At 44.0% G+C, this 22,068-nt stretch overlaps 1 protein-coding gene across 4 annotated transcripts in view; it reads right to left on the reverse strand.

Moving 5' to 3' along the window:
* LOC135520987 (ankyrin repeat and IBR domain-containing protein 1-like) overlaps window positions 1-20,401 on the reverse strand; it is a 99,583-nt gene extending 79,182 nt beyond the window's left edge. Inside the window, exons 1-2 of one of the 4 annotated variants that reach the window (XM_064946872.1) lie at window positions 20,030-20,401; window positions 8,275-8,555 (exon numbers count right to left, since the gene is read on the reverse strand). In XM_064946872.1, the coding sequence (XP_064802944.1) occupies window positions 8,275-8,462 (188 nt within the window). In that variant the 5' untranslated portion in view covers window positions 8,463-8,555; window positions 20,030-20,401. Of the gene's footprint in view, window positions 1-8,274; window positions 8,613-10,594; window positions 10,746-20,029 lie in introns of those variants that run through there. The other 3 variants (XM_064946874.1, XM_064946873.1, XM_064946875.1) reach the window with 3 other exon arrangements.
* Window positions 20,402-22,068: the final 1,667 nt, after the last annotated feature.

A 22,068-nucleotide genomic window follows, 5' to 3' on the forward strand; every position in this document is an offset into this window, starting at 1 on the left:
TATTTTAAAAATATTTCAGTTGAGTGGATGATAGAAAATTGCTATTATTGTTTTTTTCTTTGAAGTAAATTTAGCCCACTTTTGCTAAAATAGAAAATATAGGCTACTGATGGTGCCTTGAATACCGGTTTCTTTCATTTAATGTTCATGTTATGGGGATTTTTATATAAAGGAAATTTGTCTTTTGTGTCTGTTGAAAATTAAAGATTACTGACAGAGCCATAAGAAAATATTGCTTTATTTATCTGATCATATTGGAATATATTTGTTAGGTTTTCAGTAGGTTCAATTAGGTTCACTAGACTATATGCGTCATTTAAAATTTTTTCAATGAACATTCGAACAGTCCGGCCCTCGGCTTGTAGCTAAATTTTTTATTTGGCCCTCCGTCCATTTGACTTTGACACCCCTGACGTAGAGGATAGAGAATAAAGAAGTGTACTACGTAGAGGATGGAGGATAAAGAAGTGTACTACGTAGCGGATAGAGAATAAAGAAGTGTACTACGTAGAGGATAGAGAATAAAGAAGTGTACTACGTAGAGGATAGAGAATAAAGAAGTGTACTACATAGAGGATAGAGGATAAAGATAAAGAAGTGTACTACGTAGAGGATAGAGAATAAAGATAAAGAAGTGTACTACGTAGAGGATAGAGGATAAAGATAAAGAAGTGTACTACGTAGAGGATAGAGAATAAAGATAAAGAAGTGTACTACGTAGAGGATAGAGGATAAAGAAGTGTACTACGTAGAGGATAGAGGATAAAGAAGTGTACTACGTAGAGGATAGAGAATAAAGATAAAGAAGTATACTACATAGAGGATAGAGAATAAAGATAAAGAAGTGTACTACGTAGAGGATAGAGGATAAAGAAGTGTACTACGTAGAGGATAGAGGATAAAGAAGTGTACTACGTAGAGGATAGAGAATAAAGATAAAGAAGTATACTACATAGAGGATAGAGAATAAAGAAGTGTACTACGTAGAGGATAGAGAATAAAGAAGTGTACTACGTAGAGGATAGAGGATAAAGAAGTGTACTACGTAGAGGATAGAGAATAAAGAAGTGTACTACGTAGAGGATAGAGGATAAAGAAGTGTACTACGTAGAGGATAGAGAATAAAGAAGAGTACTACATAGAGGATAGAGAATAAAGAAGTGTACTACGTAGAGGATAGAGAATAAAGAAGTGTACTACGTAGAGGATAAAGAAGTGTACTACGTAGAGGATAGAGAATAAAGAAGTGTACTACGTAGAGGATAGAGAATAAAGATAAAGAAGTGTACTACGTAGAGGATAGAGAATAAAGATAAAGAAGTGTACTACGTAGCGGATAGAGAATAAAGAAGTGTACTACGTAGAGGATAGAGAATAAAGAAGTGTACTACGTAGAGGATAAAGAAGTGTACTACATAGAGGATAGAGGATAAAGATAAAGAAGTGTACTACGTAGAGGATAGAGAATAAAGATAAAGAAGTGTACTACGTAGAGGATAGAGGATAAAGATAAAGAAGTGTACTACGTAGAGGATAGAAGATAAAGAAGTGTACTACGTAGAGGATAGAGGATAAAGAAGTGTACTACGTAGAGGATAGAGGATAGAGGATAAAGAAGTGTACTACGTAGAGGATAGAGAATAAAGAAGTGTACTACGTAGAGGATAGAGAATAAAGAAGTGTACTACGTAGAGGATAGAGGATAAAGAAGTGTACTACGTAGAGGATAGAGAATAAAGAAGAGTACTACATAGAGGATAGAGAATAAAGAAGTGTACTACGTAGAGGATAGAGAATAAAGAAGTGTACTACGTAGAGGATAGAGGATAAAGAAGTGTACTACGTAGAGGATAGAGAATAAAGAAGTGTACTACGTAGAGGATAGAGAATAAAGAAGTGTACTACGTAGAGGATAGAGGATAAAGAAGTGTACTACGTAGAGGATAGAGAATAAAGAAGTGTACTACGTAGAGGATAGAGAATAAAGAAGTGTACTACGTAGAGGATAGAGAATAAAGAAGTGTACTACGTAGAAGGTAGAGAATAAAGAAGTGTACTACGTAGAGGATAAAGAAGTGTACTATGTAGAGGATAGAGGATAAAGAAGTGTACTACGTAGAGGATAGAGGATAAAGAAGTGTACTACATAGAGGATAGAGGATAAAGAAGTGTACTACGTAGAGGATAAAGAAGTGTACTACGTAGAGGATAGAGGATAAAGAAGTGTACTACGTAGAGGATAGAGAATAAAGAAGTGTACTACGTAGAGGATAGAGAATAAAGATGTGTACTACGTAGAGGATAGAGAATAAAGAAGTGTACTACATAGAGGATAGAGAATAAAGAAGTGTACTACGTAGAGGATAAAGAAGTGTACTACGTAGAGGATAGAGGATAAAGAAGTGTACTACGTAGAGGATAGAGAATAAAGAAGTGTACTACGTAGAGGATATAGGATAAAGATAAAGAAGTGTACTACTTAGAGGATAGAGAATAAAGAAGTGTACTACATAGAGGATAGAGAATAAAGAAGTGTACTACTTAGAGGATAGAGAATAAAGAAGTGTACTACATAGAGGATATAGAATAAAGAAGTGTACTACATAGAGGATAGAGAATAAAGAAGTATACTACGTAGAGGATAAAGATAAAGAAGTGTACTACGTAGAGGATAGAGGATAAAGAAGTGTACTACGTAGAGGATAGAGAATAAAGAAGTGTACTACGTAGAGGATAGAGAATAAAGAAGTGTACTACATAGAGGATAGAGAATAAAGATAAAGAAGTGTACTACTTAGAGGATAGAGAATAAAGAAGTGTACTACGTAGAGGATAGAGAATAAAGAAGTGTACTACGTAGAGAATAGAGAATAAAGAAGTGTACTACATAGAGGATATAGAATAAAGAAGTGTACTACGTAGAGGATAGAGGATAAAGATAAAGAAGTGTACTACGTAGAGGATAGAGAATAAAGATAAAGAAGTGTACTACGTAGAGGATAGAGAATAAAGAAGTGTACTACGTAGAGGATAGAGAATAAAGAAGTGTACTACGTAGAGGATAGAGAATAAAGAAGTGTACTATGTAGAGGATAAAGAAGTGTACTACGTAGAGGATAGAGGATAAAGAAGTGTACTACATAGAGAATAAAGAAGTGTACTACGTAGAGGATAGAGAATAAAGTGTACTACGTAGAGGATGGAGGATAAAGAAGTGTACTACGTAGAGGATAGAGGATAAAGAAGTGTACTACGTAGAGGATAGAGGATAAAGAAGTGTACTACGTAGAGGATAGAGGATAAAGAAGTGTACTACGTAGAGGATAGAGAATAAAGAAGTGTACTACGTAGAGGATAGGAAGTCATTTGAGACACATCCACAAGTAAAAATGACAGTATGATGAAGAACGCTGGGAAAATGACAGTATGATGAAGAACGCTGGGAAAATGACAGTATGATGAAGAACGCTGGGAAAATGACAGTATGATGAAGAACGCTGGGAAAATGACAGTATGATGAAGAACGCTGGGAAAATGAAGAGTCTCTGTGTCAATGTAGTAACACACATGCCCTATTAAACCTTCATATAATGTATAGCACTAAGTAGTAGTTACGTAGCAGCTAAGTAGTAGCTAAGTAGCGGCTACGTAGTAGCTAAGTAGTAGGTAAGTCGATGCTAAGTAGAAGCTAAGTAGAAGCTAAGTAGAGGCTAAGTAGAGGCTAAGTAGTAGATAAGTAGTGGTTAAGTAGTAGCTAAGAAGTGTTTAAGTAGTAGCTAAGTAGTGGCTAAGTAGTGGCTAAGTAGTGGCTAAGTAGTAGCTAAGTAGTGGCTAAGTAGTGGCTAAGTAGTGGCTAAGTAGTGGCTAAGTAGTGGCTAAGTAGTGGCTAAGTAGTGGCTAAGTAGTAGATAAGAAGTAGCTCAGTAGTAGATTTCTAGAAACTGGTACCCTGATACAGAACTACATCCTGTTGAAATCCTTCAGAAATGCATAGTGTACTTCCTTGTTTTAAATGTAATGGCATATTATTTAACTAGGCAAGTTAGTTAAGAACAAGTTCTTATTTACAATGATGTCCTACCGGGGAACAGTGGGTTAACTGCCTTGTTCAGGGAGCAGAACGACAGATATACCTTGTCAGCTCGGGGGATTCGATCGAGCAACCTTTCGGTAAACTGGCCCAGCGCTCTAACCACTAGGCTACCTGCCCAGCGCTCTAACCACTAGGCTACCTGCCCAGCGCTCTAACCACTAGGCTACCTGCCCAGCGCTCTAACCACTAGGCTACCTGCCCAGCGCTCTAACCACTAGGCTACCTGCCCAGCGCTCTAACCACTAGGTTACCATGCCGACCCCTCCTTTGAAGTGATCACCTATTTGAACAGGCTGGGTCGGTAATAAGTAATATAACGGTAACCTTGGCTACCACCTGTCCAAATCATTTACAGATCTGTGCTTAGCTCAATGCAACAAGGAAGGAAGGATGAATTTCTAACGTATTGTAACAGAGTCCCTAGTGTTAGAGACTGGAGGAACTAGTAGTGGAGCCATACAGTCCAGGTAGCCCTAAAGTCCACTCCCTGTTTCAGTAGGATTTATAACGCATTGTAACAGAGTCCCTAGTGTTAGAGACTGGAGGAACTAGTAGTGGAGCCCTACAGTCCAGGTAGCCCTAAAGTCCACTCCCTGTTTCAGTAGGATTTATAACGCATTGTAACAGAGTCCCTAGTGTTAGAGACTGGATGAACTAGTAGTGGAGCCCTACAGTCCAGGTAGCCCTAAAGTCCACTCCCTGTTTCAGTAGGATTTATAACGCATTGTAACAGAGTCCCTAGTGTTAGAGACTGGAGGAACTAGTAGTGGAGCCCTACAGTCCAGGTCACTCCCTGTTTCAGTAGGATTTATAACGTATTGTAACAGAGTCCCTAGTGTTAGAGACTGGAGGAACTAGTAGTGGAGCCCTACAGTCCAGGTAGCCCTAAAGTCCACTCCCTGTTTCAGTAGGATTTATAACGCATTGTAACAGAGTCCCTAGTGTTAGAGACTGGAGGAACTAGTAGTGGAGCCCTACAGTCCAGGTCACTCCCTGTTTCAGTAGGATTTCTTCTGTTTGGTGCCTCATGAACTGGCTTTATAGGTGTCGGTGTCCTGCTATAGAACTACAGCGGTAGAGAGTGAAGGAGGCTTGTAGCTCAGTCTCAGGGTGGAACGTTTCTGTGACGTGTCTAACAGATGGTTCCTAGCAGGGGCAGATGGGACAGAGAGACACACAACACTCTTCCCCCCCATCCTGGGCACAGAGAGCAGGGAATAGCTGCTAACACATAGGCTTCATACAACTAAACAGCTAAAAAAGGGTGTTTTATAGTTAAAAATGTGTTTTATACAACTAAAAGGTGCTTTATACAACTAAAAGGTGCTCCACACAGCATAACCACGTGGTGAATAACTCCCATTTGAAAAGCCATTGAAAACAAAAAGGGGAAAACAATGCCCATTTCTAATACTTGACAAGACATCTTTTAAAACGAACCGCATTATTTAATCAATTTATTTTTATTTTTTTTAAAGCATGTTTTCATCTGTCTGTGCTTTGTTTGTGTGCAACTCGCTGCCACCATTTTGTCCTTAAGGGGATAATAAAAACCAACTGAATGTCATTTCCAAGTCGTCACGGTAACGTAAATGCTACTATCTCATCTGACTGGCTGTTGCTGGATAAATAAAAAAGGTTAAACGAACGGTTAGATAAATACATTGAATTAGCGGTGAAACCAAACAGGCTGTTTGTTGCTGAGTCCAGACAGGACGACACGTTGACCAACAAAACTGCAGGAAAACTCGCCAGTGAGCCGACCGGGGTTACTGAGGGAACACTCGCCAACCAGTGAGCCGACCGGGGTACTGCGGGAACACTCGCCAACCAGTGAGCCGACCGGGGTACTGCGGGAACACTCGCCAACCAGTGAGCCGACCGGGGTACTGCGGGAACACTCGCCAACCAGTGAGCCGACCGGGGTACTGCGGGAACACTCGCCAACCAGTGAGCTGACCGGGGTACTGCGGGAACACTCGCCAACCAGTGAGCCGACCGGGGTACTGCGGGAACACTCGCCAACCAGTGAGCCGACCGGGGTACAGCGGGAACACTCGCCAACCAGTGAGCCGACCGGGGTACTGCGGGAACACTCGCCAACCAGTGAGCCGACCGGGGTACTGCGGGAACACTCGCCAGTGTCCTGCCTGGGTAATCTATGACAGAACACTCACCAGTGTCCTGCCTGGGTAATCTATGATAGAACCCTCACCAGTGTCCTGCCTGGGTAATCTATGACAGAACACTCACCAGTGTCCTGCCTGGGTAATCTATGACAGACCACTCACCAGTGTCCTGCCTGGGTAATCTATGACAGAACACTCACCAGTGTCCTGCCTGGGTAATCTATGATAGAACACTCACCAGTGTCCTGCCTGGGTAATCTATGATAGAACACTCACCAGTGTCCTGCCTGGGTAATCTATGACAGAACACTCACCAGTGTCCTGCCTGGGTAATCTATGACAGAACACTCACCAGTGTCCTGCCTGGGTAATCTATGACAGAACACTCACCAGTGTCCTGCCTGGGTAATCTATGATAGAACACTCACCAGTGTCCTGAACTGAAAAATTGGGCGTGCAAAATTATTCAGCCCCCTTAAGTTAATACTTTGTAGCGCCACCTTTTGCTGCAATTACAGCTGTAAGTCACTTGGGGTATGTCTATCAGTTTTGCACATCGAGAGACTGAAACTTTTTCACATTCCTCCTTGCAAAACAGCTCGAGCTCAGTGAGGTTGGATGGAGAGCATTTGTGAACAGCAGTTTTCAGTTCTTTCCACAGATTCTCGATTGGATTCAGGTCTGGACTTTGACTTGGCCATTATAACACCTGGATATGTTTATTTTTGAACCATTCCATTGTAGATTGTGCTTTATGTTTTGGATCATTGTCTTGTTGGAAGACAAATCTCCGTCCCAGTCTCAGGTCTTTTGCAGACTCCATCAGGTTTTCGTCCAGAATGGTCCTGTATTTGGCTCCATCCATCTTCCCAACAATTTTAACCATCTTCCCTGTCCCTGCTGAAGAAAAGCAGGCCCAAACCATGATGCTGCCACCACCATGTTTGACAGTGGGTATGGTGTGTTCAGGGTGATGAGCTGTGTTGCTTTTACGCCAAACATAACGTTTTGCATTGTTGCCAAAAGGTTCAATTTTGGTTTCATCTGACCAGAGCACCTTCTTCCACATGTTTGGTGTGTCTCCCAGGTGGCTTGTGGCAAACTTTAAACAACACTTTTTATGGATATCTTTAAGAAATGGCTTTCTTCTTGCCACTCTTCCATAAAGGCCAGATTTGTGCAATATACGACTGAATGTTGTCCTATGGACAGAGTCTCCCGCCTCAGCTGTAGATCTCTGCAGTTCATCCAGAGTGATCATGGGCCTCTTGGCTGCATTTCTGATCAGTCTTCTCCTTGTATGAGCTGAAAGTTTAGAGGGACGGCCAGGTCTTGGTAGATTTGCAGTGGTTTGATACTCCTTCCATTTCAATATTATCGCTTGCACAGTGCTCCTTGGGATGTTTAAAGCTTGGGAAGTATTTTTTTATCCAAATCCGGCTATAAACTTCTTCACAACAGTATCTCGGACCTGCCTGGTGTGTTCCTTGTTCTTCATGATGCTCACTGCGCTTTTAACGGACCTCTGAGACTATCACAATGCAGGTGCATTTATACGGAGACTTGATTACACACAGGTGGATTGTATTTATCATCATTAGTCATTTAGGTCAACATTGGATCATTCAGAGAACCTCACTGAACTTCTGGAGAGAGTTTGCTGCACTGAAAGTAAAGGGGCTGAATAATTTTGCACGCCCAATTTTTCAGTTTTTGATTTGTTAAAAAAAGTTTGAAATACCCAATAAATGTCGTTCCACTTCATGATTGTGTCCCACTTGTTGTTGATTCTCCACAAAAAAATACAGTTTTATATATTTATGTTTCAAGCCTGAAATGTGGCAAAAGGTCGCAAAGTTCAAGGGGGCCGAATACTTTCCCAAGGCACTGTATATCTTTCCCCCAGGTTCTTTCCACAGTTTTCCATATTTCAGGTTATTAAACACATTTCATGACTCACAATTTCAGATGACTTCATACAGTTAGATGGGCCAGAGGGTCCGGTAACACCGTATATTTTTAAAAAAAGAGACGTACGAGTCATGTCCTCACCTGATGAGTCGTGTCATGGCGTGCCTGGCGGCGTAGTGCAGGGGAGTGTTATGCTGGTAGGGTTCGCCATATGAAGTGTTGGGGTCCAGGCTCTCTTTAAACTGGGGGCTCCCCTCATACAGCTGATAGGCCAGACCCTCGTCACCGTTGATCAGAGCCTTGCGGAATTTAGTGGCTGTGTTCCCCATCGCCCCTCAGATTCTACCAGGAGGAGCTTCAACCTGAAGGCGTTTGGTGATATTCAACCTGACCAGCTGCGGAAGGACAGCATATTGATGCTCCTGAGGGCAGACAGAGACGATAGAGAGGAAATTACAGCCAACGAAATGGAACTGGGCCTAAGGACAGACAGAGAGGAAATTACAGCCAAAGAAATTGAACTGGGCCTAAGGAAAGACCTAGAGGATAGAGAGGAAATTACAGCCAAAGAAATGGAACTGGGCCTAAGGAAAGACAGAGAGGAAATTACAGCCAAAGAAATGGAACTGGGCCTAAGGACAGACAGAGAGGAAATTACAGCCAAAGAAATGGAACTGGGCCTAAGGAAAGACCTAGAGGATAGAGAGGAAATTACAGCCAACGAAATGGAACTGGGCCTAAGGACAGACAGAGAGGAAATTACAGCCAAAGAAATGGAACTGGGCCTAAGGAAAGACCTAGAGGATAGAGAGGAAATTACAGCCAACGAAATGGAACTGGGCCTAAGGACAGACAGAGAGGAAATTACAGCCAAAGAAATGGAACTGGGCCTAAGGAAAGACCTAGAGGATAGAGAGGAAATTACAGCCAAAGAAATGGAACTGGGCCTAAGGACAGACAGAGAGGAAATTACAGCCAAAGAAATGGAACTGGGCCTAAGGAAAGACCTAGAGGATAGAGAGGAAATTACAGCCAAAGAAATGGAACTGGGCCTAAGGACAGACAGAGAGGAAATTACAGCCAAAGAAATGGAACTGGGCCTAAGGACAGACAGAGAGGAAATTACAGCCAAAGAAATGGAACTGGGCCTAATGACAGACAGAGAGGATATTACAGCCAAAGAAATGGAACTGGGCCTAAGGAGAGACAGAGAGGATATTACAGCCAAAGAAATGGAACTGGGCCTAAGGAGAGACAGAGAGGATATTACAGCCAAAGAAATGGAACTGGGCCTAAGGACAGACAGAGAGGATATTACAGCCAAAGAAATGGAACTGTAATGTATTGAATAACATCCAGGAGGATGTAATGTATTGAATAACATCCAGGAGGATGTAATGTATTGAATAACATCCAGGAGGATGTAATGTATTGAATCACAGTCAGGAGGATGTAATGTATTGAATCACAGTCAGGAGGATGTAATGTATTGAATCACAGTCAGGAGGATGTAATGTATTGAATCACATCCAGGAGGATGTAATGTATTGAATCACATCCAGGAGGATGTAATGTATTGAATCACATCCAGGAGGATGTAATGTATTGAATAACATCCAGGAGGATGTAATGTATTGAATAACATCCAGGAGGATGTAATGTATTGAATAACATCCAGGAGGATGTAATGTATTGAATAACAGTCAGGAGGATGTAAAATATTGAATAACAGTCAGGAGGATGTAATGTATTGAATAACAGTCAGGAGGATGTAATGTATTGAATAACATCCAGGAGGATGTAATGTATTGAATAACATCCAGGAGGATGTAATGTATTGAATCACATCCAGGAGGATGTAATGTATTGAATCACATCCAGGAGGATGTAATGTATTGAATCACATCCAGGAGGATGTAATGTATTGAATCACATCCAGGAGGATGTAATGTATTGAATAACATCCAGGAGGATGTAATGTATTGAATAACAGTCAGGAGGGTGTAATGTATTGAATCACATCCAGGAGGGTGTAATGTATTGAATCACATCCAGGAGGATGTAATGTATTGAATAACAGTCAGGAGGGTGTAATGTATTGAATAACATCCAGGAGGATGTAATGTATTGAATAACATCCAGGAGGATGTAATGTATTGAATCGCATTCCTTTAATCTACATGATTCCTTTACTCAGAGAGGTATATTATGTTTTAGGCTATACATTTATGTCTTTACATTCCAAAACATTGGTCTCTACTGAACGCCGACCCAGATTTCAACAAGACAACATCAACAACAGGATGTCTCAAACCAAATATAGGTTAAATCAGAAGAAGAAAAAAATGGCTTTAGCCAAGACTGTCACATTTCAACTGTCATTCTGATTTATCCTAACAACAAGCTTTTCTATTGACACCAAACACAACCTCGTTGAATCCTATAAAACCAGCCTACTTACCAACAGAAACCAGGGGGAGAAGAGTAGCCTGACTGAGTAACTGCAAGCCCGAACGACAAAAGCCCAAAACTGAGGAGGAGGAGCGGCTGCTTCCATACAAGTCCCCTTTCCACCCATACACCGTGTTGTTCTGCTAGGGCTAATGATACTTTCTGACCGGCTCACTGTGCCACTTCATCTCATGGGGGGGAAAAGAGAGAGAGAGAGAGAGAGAGAGAGACAGAGACACAGAGAGAGAGAGAGAGAGAGAGAGAGAGACAGAGACACAGAGAGAGAGAGAGAGAGAGAGAGAGAGAGAGAGGGAGACAGAGAGAGAGAGAGAGAGAGGGGGAGACAGAGACAGAGACAGAGAGAGAGAGAGAGAGAGAGAGAGAGAGAAAGAAAGAGAGACCGAGAGAGAGGGGGGGAGAGAGACAGAGAGAGAGAGACAAGACTTCCTCTAGTATCACCAGGGGCTTCCTGCTTCCCTCAGCCAACTGTCCTCACCCTGAGACCAGGGCCCAGGCCCAAATTGAATCCTATTCCCGATGTAATGCACTACTTTTGACGAGAGCCCAATGGGCCCTGGTCAAAAGTAGTGCACTACATAAGGAATAGGGTGCCATTTGGGACAAACGATAAAACCCATTGTGGACTTGGACTCCACCGATGCCATATGTTGTTGTGTCGTTGTGGGCACACAGGCACAGGGCAGTGGGCACAGACATGCTCCTACTACCATCACAATAGGACCATCTCTACAGTAGACAGAGTATAGGAGGTAGTACCCAGACAGAGTGTAGGAGACAGTACCCAGACAGAGTGTAGGAGACAGTACCCAGACAGAGTATAGGAGGTAGTACCCAGACAGAGTGTAGGAGACAGTACCCAGACAGAGTGTAGGAGACAGGAGACAGTACCCAGACAGAGTGTAGGAGACAGTACCCAGACAGAGTATAGGAGACAGTACCCAGACAGAGTGTAGGAGACAGGAGACAGTACCCAGACAGAGTATAGGAGACAGTACCCAGACAGAGTGTAGGAGACAGTACCCAGACAGAGTGTAGGAGACAGTACCCAGACAGAGTGTAGGAGACAGTACCCAGACAGAGTGTAGGAGACAGTACCCAGACAGAGTGTAGGAGACAGTACCCAGACAGAGTGTAGGAGACAGTACCCAGACAGAGTGTAGGAGGTAGTACCCAGACAGAGTGTAGGAGACAGTACCCAGACAGAGTGTAGGAGACAGTACCCAGACAGAGTGTAGGAGGTAGTACCCAGACAGAGAGTAGGAGGTAGTACCCAGACAGAGTGTAGGAGGTAGTACCCAGACAGAGTGTAGGAGACAGTACCCAGACAGAGTGTAGGAGACAGTACCCAGACAGAGTGTAGGAGACAGTACCCAGACAGAGTGTAGGAGACAGTACCCAGACAGAGTGTAGGAGCCAGTACCCAGACAGAGTGTAGGAGCCAGTACCCAGACAGAGTGTAGGAGCCAGTACCCAGACAGAGTGTAGGAGCCAGTACCCAGACAGAGTGTAGGAGCCAGTACCCAGACAGAGTGTAGGAGCCAGTACCCAGACAGAGTGTAGGAGACAGTACCCAGACAGAGTGTAGGAGACAGTACCCAGACAGAGTGTAGGAGACAGTACCCAGACAGAGTGTAGGAGACAGTACCCAGACAGAGTGTAGGAGGTAGTACCCAGACAGAGTGTAGGAGGTAGTACCCAGACAGAGTATAGGAGACAGTACCCAGACAGAGTGTAGGAGACAGGAGACAGTACCCAGACAGAGTATAGGAGACAGTACCCAGACAGAGTGTAGGAGACAGTACCCAGACAGAGTGTAGGAGACAGTACCCAGACAGAGTATAGGAGGTAGTACCCAGACAGAGTGTAGGAGACAGTACCCAGACAGAGTGTAGGAGACAGTACCCAGACAGAGTGTAGGAGACAGTACCCAGACAGAGTGTAGGAGACAGTACCCAGACAGAGTGTAGGAGACAGTACCCAGACAGAGTGTAGGAGACAGTACCCAGACAGAGTGTAGGAGACAGTACCCAGACAGAGTGTAGGAGACAGTACCCAGACAGAGTGTAGGAGACAGTACCCAGACAGAGTGTAGGAGACAGTACCCAGACAGAGTGTAGGAGACAGTACCCAGACAGAGTGTAGGAGACAGTACCCAGACAGAGTATAGGAGACAGTACCCAGACAGAGTATAGGAGACAGTACCCAGACAGAGTATGGGAGACAGTACCCAGACAGAGTATGGGAGACAGTACCCAGACAGAGTATGGGAGGTAGTACCCAGACAGAATGTAGGAGACAGTACCCAGACAGAGTATAGGAGGTAGTACCCAGACAGAGTGTAGGAGACAGTACCCAGACAGAGTGTAGGAGACAGTACCCAGACAGAGTGTAGGAGACAGTACCCAGACAGAGTGTAGGAGACAGTACCCAGACAGAGTGTAGGAGACAGTACCCAGACAGAGTGTAGGAGACAGTACCCAGACAGAGTGTAGGAGACAGTACCCAGACAGAGTGTAGGAGACAGTACCCAGACAGAGTGTAGGAGACAGTACCCAGACAGAGTATAGGAGACAGTACCCAGACAGAGTATAGGAGACAGTACCCAGACAGAGTATGGGAGACAGTACCCAGACAGAGTATGGGAGACAGTACCCAGACAGAGTATGGGAGGTAGTACCCAGACAGAATGTGGGAGACAGTACCCAGACAGAGTATAGGAGGTAGTACCCAGACAGAGTGTAGGAGACAGTACCCAGACAGAGTGTAGGAGACAGGAGAGAGTACCCAGACAGAGTATAGGAGGTCGTACCCAGACAGAGTGTAGGAGACAGTACCCAGACCGAGTGTAGGAGACAGTACCCAGACCGAGTATAGGAGACAGTACCCAAACCGAGTGTAGGAGACAGTACCCAGACAGAGTGTAGGAGACAGTACCCAGACAGAGTGTAGGAGACAGTACCCAGACAGAGTGTAGGAGACAGTACCCAGACAGAGTATAGGAGACAGTACCCAGACAGAGTATAGGAGACAGTACCCAGACAGAGTGTAGGAGACAGTACCCAGACAGAGTGTAGGAGACAGTACCCAGACAGAGTGTAGGAGACAGTACCCAGACAGAGTGTAGGAGACAGTACCCAGACAGAGTGTAGGAGACAGTACCCAGACAGAGTGTAGGAGACAGTACCCAGACAGAGTGTAGGAGACAGTACCCAGACAGAGTGTAGGAGACAGTACCCAGACAGAGTGTAGGAGACAGTACCCAGACAGAGTGTAGGAGACAGTACCCAGACAGAGTGTAGGAGACAGTACCCAGACAGAGTGTAGGAGACAGTACCCAGACAGAGTATAGGAGACAGTACCCAGACAGAGTATAGGAGACAGTACCCAGACAGAGTATGGGAGACAGTACCCAGACAGAGTATGGGAGGTAGTACCCAGACAGAATGTAGTAGACAGTACCCAGACAGAGTATAGGAGGTAGTACCCAGACAGAGTATAGGAGACAGTACCCAGACAGAGTGTAGGAGACAGTACCCAGACAGAGTGTAGGAGACAGTACCCAGACAGAGTGTAGGAGACAGTACCCAGACAGAGTGTAGGAGACAGTACCCAGACAGAGTGTAGGAGACAGTACCCAGACAGAGTGTAGGAGACAGTACCCAGACAGAGTGTAGGAGACAGTACCCAGACAGAGTGTAGGAGACAGTACCCAGACAGAGTGTAGGAGACAGGAGACAGTACCCAGACAGAGTATAGGAGACAGTACCCAGACAGAGTGTAGGAGACAGTACCCAGACAGAGTGTAGGAGACAGTACCCAGACAGAGTGTAGGAGACAGTACCCAGACAGAGTGTAGGAGACAGTACCCAGACAGAGTGTAGGAGACAGTACCCAGACAGAATGTAGGAGACAGTACCCAGACAGAGTGTAGGAGACAGTACCCAGACAGAGTGTAGGAGACAGTACCCAGACAGAGTGTAGGAGACAGTACCCAGACAGAGTGTAGGAGACAGTACCCAGACAGAGTGTAGGAGACAGTACCCAGACAGAGTGTAGGAGACAGTACCCAGACAGAGTGTAGGAGACAGTACCCAGACAGAGTGTAGGAGACAGTACCCAGACAGAGTATAGGAGACAGTACCCAGACAGAGTATAGGAGACAGTACCCAGACAGAGTATAGGAGACAGTACCCAGACAGAGTATAGGAGACAGGAGACAGTACCCAGACAGAGTGTAGGAGACAGTACCCAGACAGAGTGTAGGAGACAGTACCCAGACAGAGTGTAGGAGACAGTACCCAGACAGAGTGTAGGAGGTAGTACCCAGGCAGAGTATAGGAGACAGTACCCAGACAGAGTGTAGGAGACAGGAGACAGTTCCCAGACAGAGTGTAGGAGACAGTACCCAGACAGAGTATAGGAGGTAGTACCCAGACAGAGTATAGGAGACAGTACCCAGACAGAGTATAGGAGACAGTACCCAGACAGAGTGTAGGAGACAGGAGACAGTTCCCAGACAGAGTGTAGTAGACAGTACCCAGACAGAGTATAGGAGGTAGTACCCAGACAGAGTATAGGAGACAGTACCCAGACAGAGTGTAGGAGACAGGAGACAGTTCCCAGACAGAGTGTAGGAGACAGTACCCAGACAGGCTGTAGGAGACAGGAGACAGTACCCAGACAGAGTGTAGGAGACAGTACCCAGACAGAGTGTAGGAGACAGTACCCAGACAGAGTATAGGAGACAGTACCCAGACAGAGAATAGGAGACAGTACCCAGACAGAGTGTAGGAGACAGTACCCAGACAGAGTGTAGGAGACAGTACCCAGACAGAGTATAGGAGACAGTACCCAGACAGAGTGTAGGAGACAGTACCCAGACAGAGTGTAGGAGACAGTACCCAGACAGAGTATAGGAGGTAGTACCCAGACAGAGTATAGGAGGCAGTACCCAGACAGAGTATAGGAGACAGTACCCAGACAGAGTATAGGAGACAGTACCCAGACAGAGTATAGGAGGTAGTACCCAGACAGAGTATAGGAGGTAGTACCCAGACAGAGTGTAGGAGGTAGTACCCAGACAGAGTGTAGGAGGTAGTACCCAGACAGAGTGTAGGAGGTAGTACCCAGACAGAGTATAGGAGACAGTACCCAGACAGAGTATAGGAGACAGTACCCAGACAGAGTGTAGGAGACAGTACCCAGACAGAGTGTAGGAGACAGTACCCAGACAGAGTGTAGGAGACAGTACCCAGACAGAGTGTAGGAGACAGTACCCAGACAGTGTAGGAGACAGTACCCAGACAGAGTGTAGGAGACAGTACCCAGACAGAGTGTAGGAGACAGTACCCAGACAGAGTGTAGGAGACAGTACCCAGACAGAGTGTAGGAGACAGTACCCAGACAGCGTGTAGGAGACAGTACCAAATGTGTATTGTAAAAGATTACAAAGACATGTACACAGTGTAGACTAGGACAAAATTATTTTGTCTTACAAAGGCACAGACTGTATAAAAACCTCAACTCCAACTCAGCAGTACAAATTACAAAACATGCTACTAGCTAACGTTTGGGAATTCATGTGACAAACCAAGTCATTGTATTTTGTAACTCTTCCTAGGCACTTTACACAATGTTTGTTTACTTGGCTCAGGCCCCACATATTCAATGTGATTGTCTTGTGATAGTTTTTGATGGTTTTATTGTGGGGCCTGTTGGGGCTGTTTTTGATGGTTTTGTTGTGGGGCCTAGTGGAGCTGTTTTTGATGGTTTTATTGTGGGGCCTGTTGGAGCTGTTTTTGATGGTTTTATTGTGGGGCCTGTTGGGGCTGTTTTTGATGGTTTTATTGTGGGGCCTGTTGGGCCTGTTTTTGATGGTTTTATTGTGGGGCCTGTTGGGCCTGTTTTTGATGGTTTTATTGTGGGGCCTGTTGGGCCTGTTTTTGATGGTTTTATTGTGGGGCCTGTTGGAGCTGTTTTTTTCTGGTTTTATTGTGGGGCCTGTTGGGGCTGTTTTTGATGGGTTTATTGTGGGGCCTGTTGGAGCTGTTTTTTCTGGTTTTATTGTGGGGCCTGTTGGAGCTGTTTTTGATGGTTTTATTGTGGGGCCTGTTGGGGCTGTTTTTGATGGTTTTATTGTGGGGCCTGTTGGGGCTGTTTTTGATGGTTTTATTGTGGGGCCTGTTGGGGCTGTTTTTGATGGTTTTATTGTGGGGCCTGTTGGGGCTGTTTTTGATGGTTTTATTGTGCGGCCTGTTGGGGCTGTTTTTTCTGGTTTTATTGTGGGGCCTGTTGGGGCTGTTTTTTATGTTTTTATTGTGGGGCCTGTTGGGGCTGTTTTTTTCTGGTTTTATTGTGGGGCAGGTTGGGGCTGTTTTTTTCTGGTTTTATTGTGGGGCCTGTTGGGGCTGTTTTTTCTGGTTTTATTGTGGGGCCTGTTGGGGGTGTTTTTCTGGTTTTATTGTGGGGCCTGTTGGGGCTGTTTTTGATGGGTTTATTGTGGGGCCTGTTGGGGCTGTTTTTGATGGGTTTATTGTGGGGCCTGTTGGGGCTGTTTTTGATGGTTTTATTGTGGGGCCTAGTGGAGCTGTTTTTGATGGTTTTATTGTGGGGCCTGTTGGGGGTGTTTTTTATGTTTTTATTGTGGGGCCTGTTGGGGCTGTTTTTGATGGTTTTATTGTGGGGCCTGTTGGGGCTGTTTTTGATGGTTTTATTGTGGGGCCTGTTGGGGCTGTTTTTGATGGTTTTATTGTGGGGCCTGTTGGGGCTGTTTTTGATGGTTTTATTGTGGGGCCTGTTGGAGCTGTTTTTGATGGTTTTATTGTGGGGCCTGTTGGGGCTGTTTTTGATGGTTTTATTGTGGGGCCTGTTGGGGCTGTTTTTGATGGTTTTATTGTGGGGCCTGTTGGGGCTGTTTTTGATGGTTTTATTGTGGGGCCTGTTGGGGCTGTTTTTGATGGTTTTATTGTGGGGCCTGTTGGGGCTGTTTTTGATGGTTTTATTGTGGGGCCTGTTGGGGCTGTTTTTGATGGTTTTATTGTGGGGCCTGTTGGGGCTGTTTTTGATGGTTTTATTGTGGGGCCTGTTGGGGCTGTTTTTGATGGTTTTATTGTGGGGCCTGTTGGGGCTGTTTTTGATGGTTTTATTGTGGGGCCTGTTGGGGCTGTTTTTGATGGTTTTATTGTGGGGCCTGTTGGGGCTGTTTTTGATGGTTTTATTGTGGGGCCTGTTGGGGCTGTTTTTGATGGTTTTATTGTGGGGCCTGTTGGGGCTGTTTTTGATGGTTTTATTGTGGGGCCTGTTGGGGCTGTTTTTGATGGTTTTATTACGGGGCTGTTTTTGATGGTTTTATTGTGCGATTAAATGGTTCAAATGGGAACACTGCCTACCAGGCGCCCAGGGCTTCTGAATCAAGTCCACCTACGGCAAACAGCGCAGGACGAATTGAAAAATAATAATAATAATCTACGGAAATGTTTGACGATCGACTAGTGATGCCTTGAAGAAGATCGGCCAGTCAAATCAACCGGTTGGTGACCACTGCTCTATGACCTCAAGTCACTGAGTCAGTGTCCACGTCAGTGTTATTCTCAGAGGCAACCTGGAGCCCATCCCAGTCCGCATGGTCACATCCCAGTCCATCTGGAAGCATAGATTCTGATTGGTCAAACCAACCGTTGAACAGTCACTTCTTTTGGCTTCATTTACACACACAGACAAATTCTTATTTTTTTATTTTTTTTTATCTCCACTAATTGTTCTTTTGACCAATTAGATCACTTCTGGAAAATATTGGATGTGAAAAGATCTAGTGAGATACCCAATGGGCTAGACGATGCTCTTCTCATCTTGAAAAATATATTTTACTAACGATGTGGAAGTCAATCAATTCACCATCATTGACACAACAGAACAAATCAAATGATTGAAATATTCTGGGCAACCGAGAAAGATGTCCAGTTGAGTGACATCCAAGTGTGTAAACGGGACAAATGTGATTTAACATTAGAACTGTCAAATGGTTTGGTGCTCTATGCTGGATCTGGCCTGGTTTCATGACATCGTGTCAGTCTAGTGTTAGCTAGAGATTTCTCATCACCTCGCTCAGGGATGGGCAACTTGTCGGTAATTCGACCATACTACAATCTTAGATAAATTAGCTGGATGCCAGACTGACTACCAATAAAACGTTTCAATGCGGACATGGGCTTACTAAGTGACTGCAGTTTGTGTTTTCTATTATTCTAACTCTCATCAGTAATTTGAGACCCCGAATTAGTCTCCCTCAAAAAAAAAGGTTGAATTACTGCCCACTATGCACATTTTGTACCAAGGCGGAAGTTAGAAATAAACACGTTTCTTGGAAACACTGGGTCACTTGATAACTTGTTGATACTAGTGTTCAATCTTTGATAAGAACGTACAACTAACTTGGCCAAACATGATAGCTAGCTATTTATTATCTAAAAACTGTCAACCAAAACACTGTCCTCCTTGGCACTGCTGCCTTTTCAAAAAGGGTGATTATGTTTGCAGGTTCATCGCCTGACCGCTAGCTAATCAGTAGCAACCAAGATATTCAACAACAACAACTGACAAAGTAGAAACCCAGATATTCAATAACAACAGACAATGTAACAACCAAGATATTCAACAACAATAACCACAGACAAAGTAGCAAGCAAGATATTCAACAACAACAGACAATGTAACAACCAAGATATTCAATAACAATAACCACAGACAAAGTAGCAAGCAAGATATTCAACAACAACAACCACAGACAAAGTAGAAACCAAGATATTCAATAACAATAACCACAGACAAAGTAGCAAGCAAGATATTCAATAACAGACAAAGTAGAAACCAAGATATTCAACAACAACAAAGTAGCAATGCCCAGAGCCAGACTAGACTGTAAAGATTAATTTTAGACCATTAACGGGATATCAAGTGGTTGGTATGTTTTCTAACTAGCATGGTTGTATCTACCTAGTTAGCTTCATCATCCAAACTTTTAATTGTTTCAACGAAAGCCAACAGGTTTTTTTTAAACGTACAAATGATAATTACTTACTCATTGTTCATGTTTGTAAACTAGTTAGCGAACACATATCGGTGTTTATACAGATGATACTTGCTAGTTAATTACTTACTCATTGTTCATGTTTGTAAACTAGTTAGCGAACACATATCGGTGTTTATACAGATTAGCTAGCTAAATTATCGTTAGCTAGCTGGAGAAAGCTAACTAACTAGCCGACGTTAGCTAACAACTCGCAGCAGTTGACAGTGACTAGCTAGCAAATGTCATGGTTGTTTTTATGACTTTAAAAATGAACTAGACTTCTCTGGCGTGTCTGTGTTTTTGTTAACTAGCAAGACAAAGAAAACATTGATTAGCTGGCTAGCTAAGTAGACTTACAAAAGAGGCTCTTGCGGTTCCCCAGAATGTTGTCCTGTTGCCAGTGACTCTCTATTCTTCTGTCAGGCAACGCTGATATTCCATAAGGCTTCTGTTGTCCTTCTAGCTGTTAGTCTGTGTGTGTAGCTGGCTGTGTGTAGTTGGCTGTGTGTAGCTGGCTGTGTGTATAGTTGGCTGTGTGTAGTTGGCTGTGTGTAGCTGGCTGTGTGTAGCTGGCTGTGTGTATAGTTGGCTGTGTGTTGTTGGCTGTGTGTATCTGGTTGTGTGTATAGTTGGCTGTGTGTAGTTGGCTGTGTGTAGATGACTGTGTGTTGTTGGCTGTGTGTATCTGGTTGTGTGCACTCTGCCCTGCCTCTGTTGTTGTCATCCACTGACGCTCAAATCACCAGACTGCCAGTTGAGTGTTATCAGGAATCAGGGCTGCGCTGTAAATTGCAGGATGTTTTTTTACGTTCTCGGAAGTTTGAAGTCAAATAATGATTCATTTTTTTTTGTCGAAGCATCTTTCAAAAATATTTTGATGTAAACAATTGCTTATTATCCTGTCTGTTTACTATAAATTAACCGGTAAACGCGTCCACGCTTCCAGAAAGTGAATAGTACACATTGGAAAACAAATGAGTGGTTCTCTCTTGTACAACTAGCACTTGTAACTTTCTCCCACTTGAGGGCGGCAGAGTCCATCAATTCAATGGTCATTCTTCTCTTGGTCCTGGCTTTCTCCAAGCAGTGATGTATCTATCTATCTATCTATCTATCTATCTATACACACTGCTCAAAACAATAAAGGGAACACTAAAATAACACATCCTAGATCTGAATGAATTAAATATTCTAATTAAATACCTTTTTTACATAGTTGAATGTGCTGACAACAAAATCACACAAAAATTATCAATGGAAATCAAATTTATCAACCCATGGAGGTCTGGATTTGGAGTCACACTCCCTGAGGGATCTCCTCCCAGACCTGGACTAAAGCATCTGCCAACTCCAGGACAGTCTGTGGTGCAACGTGGCGTTGGTGGATGGAGCGAGACATGATGTCCCAGATGTGCTCAATTGGATTCAGGTCTGGGGAACGGGCGGGCCTCCTCCACGTCTCCTGATGTACTGGCCTGTCTCCTGGTAGCGCCTCCATGCTCTGGACACTACGCTGACAGACACAGCAAACCTTCTTGCCACAGCTCGCAGTGATGTTCCTTCCTGGATGAGCTGCACTACCTAAGCCACTTGTGTGGGTTGTAGACTCCGTCTCATGCTACCACTAGAGTGAAAGCACCGCCAGCATTCAAAAGTGACCGAAACATCAGCCAGGAAGCAAAGGAACTGAGAAGTGGTCTGTAGTCACCACCTGCAGAACCACTCCTTTATTGGGGGTGTCTTGCTAATTGCCTATACTTTCCACCTGTTGTCTATTCCATTTGCACAACAGCATGTGAAATTTATTGTCAATCAGTGTTGCTTCCTAAGTGGACAGTTTGATTTCACAGAAGTGTGATTGACTTGGAGTTATATTGTGTTGTTTAAGTGTTCCCTTAATGTTTTTGAGCAGTGTATATATAAATCAATGGGTGGATTCGATTATGCTGAACCGCGTGGGCACCGGTATATGGCCCGTGACGTGAAGACGTTAAACTGTGCGGGAGGAGCGCACTCACTAATAGAACAGTAATCTACGCCATGTTGCGCCATGCTGTCATGTTGTCAAGAAGGCAGCATGGTGCATCGTCCAGAAACACTGGCAACAATATTGTAATGAAACAGCAGGGAGCAGGTCTCGAACCCTCGAACTTCTAGCCCGAAGTCCTGCGCGCTATCGACTTGGCCGCAAAAGCATAATCAAGCGGTAGCGTCGATTTCCTCGCTTATAAACCCAGGGTCGTTACAATATCTTTGTTCCATAAAATATATGTTTAAATTTTCAAACAAGTTTTTATTTGCAAGGCAGATAAAGCGTTTTTATCAAAAGCAAATCCCTTTTTGCATGTGAAAACAGAATGCTCATTCACAGAATCCTCATTACTCCATGTGCTTAG

Source organism: Oncorhynchus masou, chromosome 29 (assembly GCF_036934945.1).
Source record: "Oncorhynchus masou masou isolate Uvic2021 chromosome 29, UVic_Omas_1.1, whole genome shotgun sequence".
NCBI lineage: Eukaryota > Metazoa > Chordata > Actinopteri > Salmoniformes > Salmonidae > Oncorhynchus > Oncorhynchus masou.